Here is a 3,977-nt window from a genome sequence, read left to right on the forward strand (position 1 = left end):
AAAAAGAGAATGAAATAATTACAGATTTATTATTTTACAATTAGAACTAATAAATAAATTTACAGGTTGAAAAAAATTTGCGTATATACTTGGTGAATATCACTAGGGCTAGAAGTGAGTCGAGTCGAGTCGAGCTAGACTAAGCTCAAGTTCGGCTCACGAAAATTAAGCTTGGCTGACGGCTCGACTCATTAACAATCGAGCCTATTTCTTAAGCTCAAACTCGACTCAACGAAAGCTCATAAGCTGGCTCGAACTCACAAGCGGACTCAAATAATATGAACATAATCTATAATTCTATATCGATAAATTATAACTTATATATATTGAAAAATATTAAAAAAAAGATCAATTTTATATATTGTCAATCTATCAATTATAAATTTTTTATTTATGTCCTACATCAAAATTATATATAAAAAATATCTATAAAATTCTAAATAATAAAAAATATTAATATATATATATGTAAAATTATATAAATATATTAAATTATTAATACGCATATCCTATATGCATTTAATCTATATTTTTAATATATATATATATATATAATCGAACCAGCTCACGAGTTAATGAGCTGAGCTTATCTAAACTCAAGCTCGGCTCATTTAATTTATGAGTTTAATTCCAGTCTCAAATTCAACTTACCAGCTCACGAGTTCAACTCATCGAACTATTAACGAGTCGAGCTCGAATTAGTTCATGAGCTAATTTGACTCACTTTCAGTCTTAAGTATTACTGTTATACGGTATATATATGTTTGATTATTTATTCAAATTAAAATTAACTATCAATTTGGTACAAAAAAATTCAGACGTGGACAAAAAGAAATATTAATCCTATATTGATTATTAAATAAAAATGGCTAAATAAAAATATTAATTTTATATTGACTATTAAATAAAAAATAGTTAAATAAATAATAATAAAATAAGAAATTAAAATAATATTATTTATTCATTGATATTTTTTAAAGTTAATTTTAATTTTTTTGGAACAACAATATTTGTTAATAACATATATAAAAAAATATATTTAATTGTGATCCATACCGATATATTCGGCTTCCAGAAACTTTGACCGAGCTTATCCACAAACAGAAAAGGTCGAATCTGAAACCTACGAAACTAACCGATAATATCTTAATCTTTCAAAAACTAACCGAGATATAAGGGAACAACAGAAAATATCCATAACAGCCCTATTATCAAGGTCAGTATAACGGCAAAACCACTAAGCTTTCTCGACTATATAAAGTCACCCCCTAACCCCACTAGGGGATAGGATACTCCCTCTGATCTCTTCTCATCTAAACGCTTAAGCATAAAACACTTCAGCTCACCTAATACTCTTACCTTATTCTCTTTTAAAGTATTCCTTGTTATCTTGTGATATTACTGACTTGGGCGTCGAAGTCCCTTTTGCAGGTTCCACGCCGACCACGCCCCGTTCCCAGAGAAGACGTTTCGAGTTATAGGAGGACCATCGAGCCCAACCATAACCGAGTTATACGTCGGAGCGCAGGAGTTATACTCTTGAGTGGAACATTTGGCGCCCACCGTGGGGCCCGATTATAAACAATTAACCCCACATCACTCCTCTGTTTTTTCTTGCTTTCTTCTTTTGTTTTGCAGAGTTCTTATACCCTATATGGCGGACAACGGGGTCAATCAGCACACACAGGCAGAACTATTAGCCATGATAGCCGAGCTTCAGGCTGAGATCAGGAAAGTGGCAGAGCAATCCTCTAAAAATATTGCTGACAATGGCTCAAGCAAGAAAGGAACTGATCCGGCAAGCATAGCGCCACCCAAGGAAAAGCTCACGCTCGACAACCCTTTCTCACAGGAGGTTATGAGCGTTCAGATGCCGGAAAACTTCATGCTCCCAACCGGGCTAAAGCCTTACGAAGGAATCGGAGACCCCCGGGTGCACATAAAAAAGTTTCAATCCATGATATTTTTTAATGGTGCTTCTGACCCGGTGCTTTTGTCGTTCTTTTCCAAATTTTTTAGATGGTGCAGCTTTACTTTGGTTCTCTAAGATTCTCGCAGGTTCAATCTCCAGCTTCGAGGACCTGGCAAGATCTTTCATTGACTATTTTGCAACCTCCCGGATATATGTCCACGGATCTGACTATCTCAGCACCATCAAGCAAGGACAACACGAGAGTCTGAAGGACTACATGACAAGATTCGCCAAGGCAACGGTAGAGATACCTGACCTTGACCCAAACGTGCACCTCCACACACTTAAAAGCAGTCTCAGACCAGGCAAATTCCAGGAGACAATCGCCGTAACCAAACCTAAGACTCTGGAGGAGTTTCGCGAAAAAGCGGCCGGACAAATGGAAATTGAAGAGCTCAGGGAAGCCCGGAAGACAGACAAACCTCAAACGCGCCGAGAGGACGAAAGGCACAACAGAACCCCCAATCAGAAAGATAGCAGAAAACCTTTTAAACTAACACCCAAGTACGACACTTACACTCAATTCAACACGAAGACTGAGGACATTATCAAGGAAATACTGAGTACAAAAATAATCAAACCACCCAGCCGAGCAGGAGCATACCAAGACCAGAGATACGTCGACAGGTCAAAGCATTGCGCGTTCCACCAAAAATTCGGCCACACAACCGATGAATGCGTCATCGCTAAGGATCTCCTTGAATGGCTAGCCAGACAAGGACACCTCGACAAATACATCGGTAGCAGAATGAAGTCAGCTCGGCAAAATATCAATGATCCGCAAACCTCCACCACCAACCAGAGGAGTCATAAACTGCATCTCCGGAGGATTTACAGGAGGAGGACACACAAACTCGGCCAGAAAGCGTAACTACAGAACCATGCTAATGGTGCAGGTAACAAAGGAAATGGCCACACCCCGACCACCTACACCTCGCATTACCTTCGAACAATCTGACTATCAAGCACCTACACCAAATCTAGATGACCCAGTGGTAATATCGATCCAGGCAGGAGATCTTCTTGTCAAGAAAGTATTGCTCGACCCAGGCAGCAGCGCCGACGTGCTTTTCTATTCTACATTCCAGAAAATGAAAATCAGCACAAATATGTTACAACCATACATGGGGGAACTGGTCGGCTTCTCGGGAGCACGAGTCTCCATCTTAGGAAGCGTCTGGCTGAAAATAACCTTAGGAGAACACCCGCTTTGCCATACACGAGATGTGCAGTTCCTAGTAGTAGAATGCCCAAGCCCATACAATATGATCTTGGGTAGGCCATCTTTAAATTCTTTTTGTGCTATAGTTTCAATCGTCCACCTTTGTGTAAAATTTCAGGTATCCAACAATACAACAGCAACAATACATTCTGATCAAACACAAGCCCGCAGGTGCTACAATGAGAGTCTAAAGAACGAACCAACGACCAACTATAAGAATAACAGATCAGAAGAACCTCATCACGTGGTTAACATCTCACCAATGGCCGAGTTAGATCCTCGGGAAGATCCACAAAACAGACCTTCACCAACTGACGACCTCGAACAGGTACATCTGAACAATAATCATAGCCATATAACTTATATCAGTCACTCACTCCCTGCAAGCACCAAGGAACAAATCATCAGCATACTTCGAAAAAATGCTGACCTCTTCGCATGGACCCCAGCAGATATGCCTGGCATCGATCCCAAACTAATATGCCACAAACTACAAATTGACCAAAAGATCCGGCCTACAGCTCAAAAGAAGAGAAACATGAGCAATGAAAAGAGATCGGCCTGTCAAGAGGAAACACAGAAGCTACTCGCAGCAGGAGGGTTCATACGGGAGCTCAGGTTCACAACATGGCTCTCAAACGTGGTAATGGTAAGAAAACCCTCAGGTAAGTGGCGTATGTGTGTTGATTTTATAAATCTGAATAAAGCATGTCCAAAGGATGCATACCCCCTCCCTTGCATTGATAAGTTAGTAGATAATGCATCAGGATATAGCACCCTAAG

The 3,977-nt window shown here is 39.6% G+C and overlaps 1 protein-coding gene across 1 annotated transcript; it reads left to right on the forward strand.

Moving 5' to 3' along the window:
- On the forward strand, positions 1,655-2,843 carry LOC107641281. The gene is made up of 2 exons (XM_016344776.1): positions 1,655-1,973; positions 2,059-2,843. Exons 1-2 carry the CDS (start codon positions 1,655-1,657, stop codon positions 2,841-2,843), a joined length of 1,104 nt encoding a protein of 367 aa, XP_016200262.1.

The sequence above is a fragment of the Arachis ipaensis genome, chromosome B05, assembly GCF_000816755.2.
Source record: "Arachis ipaensis cultivar K30076 chromosome B05, Araip1.1, whole genome shotgun sequence".
NCBI lineage: Eukaryota > Viridiplantae > Streptophyta > Magnoliopsida > Fabales > Fabaceae > Arachis > Arachis ipaensis.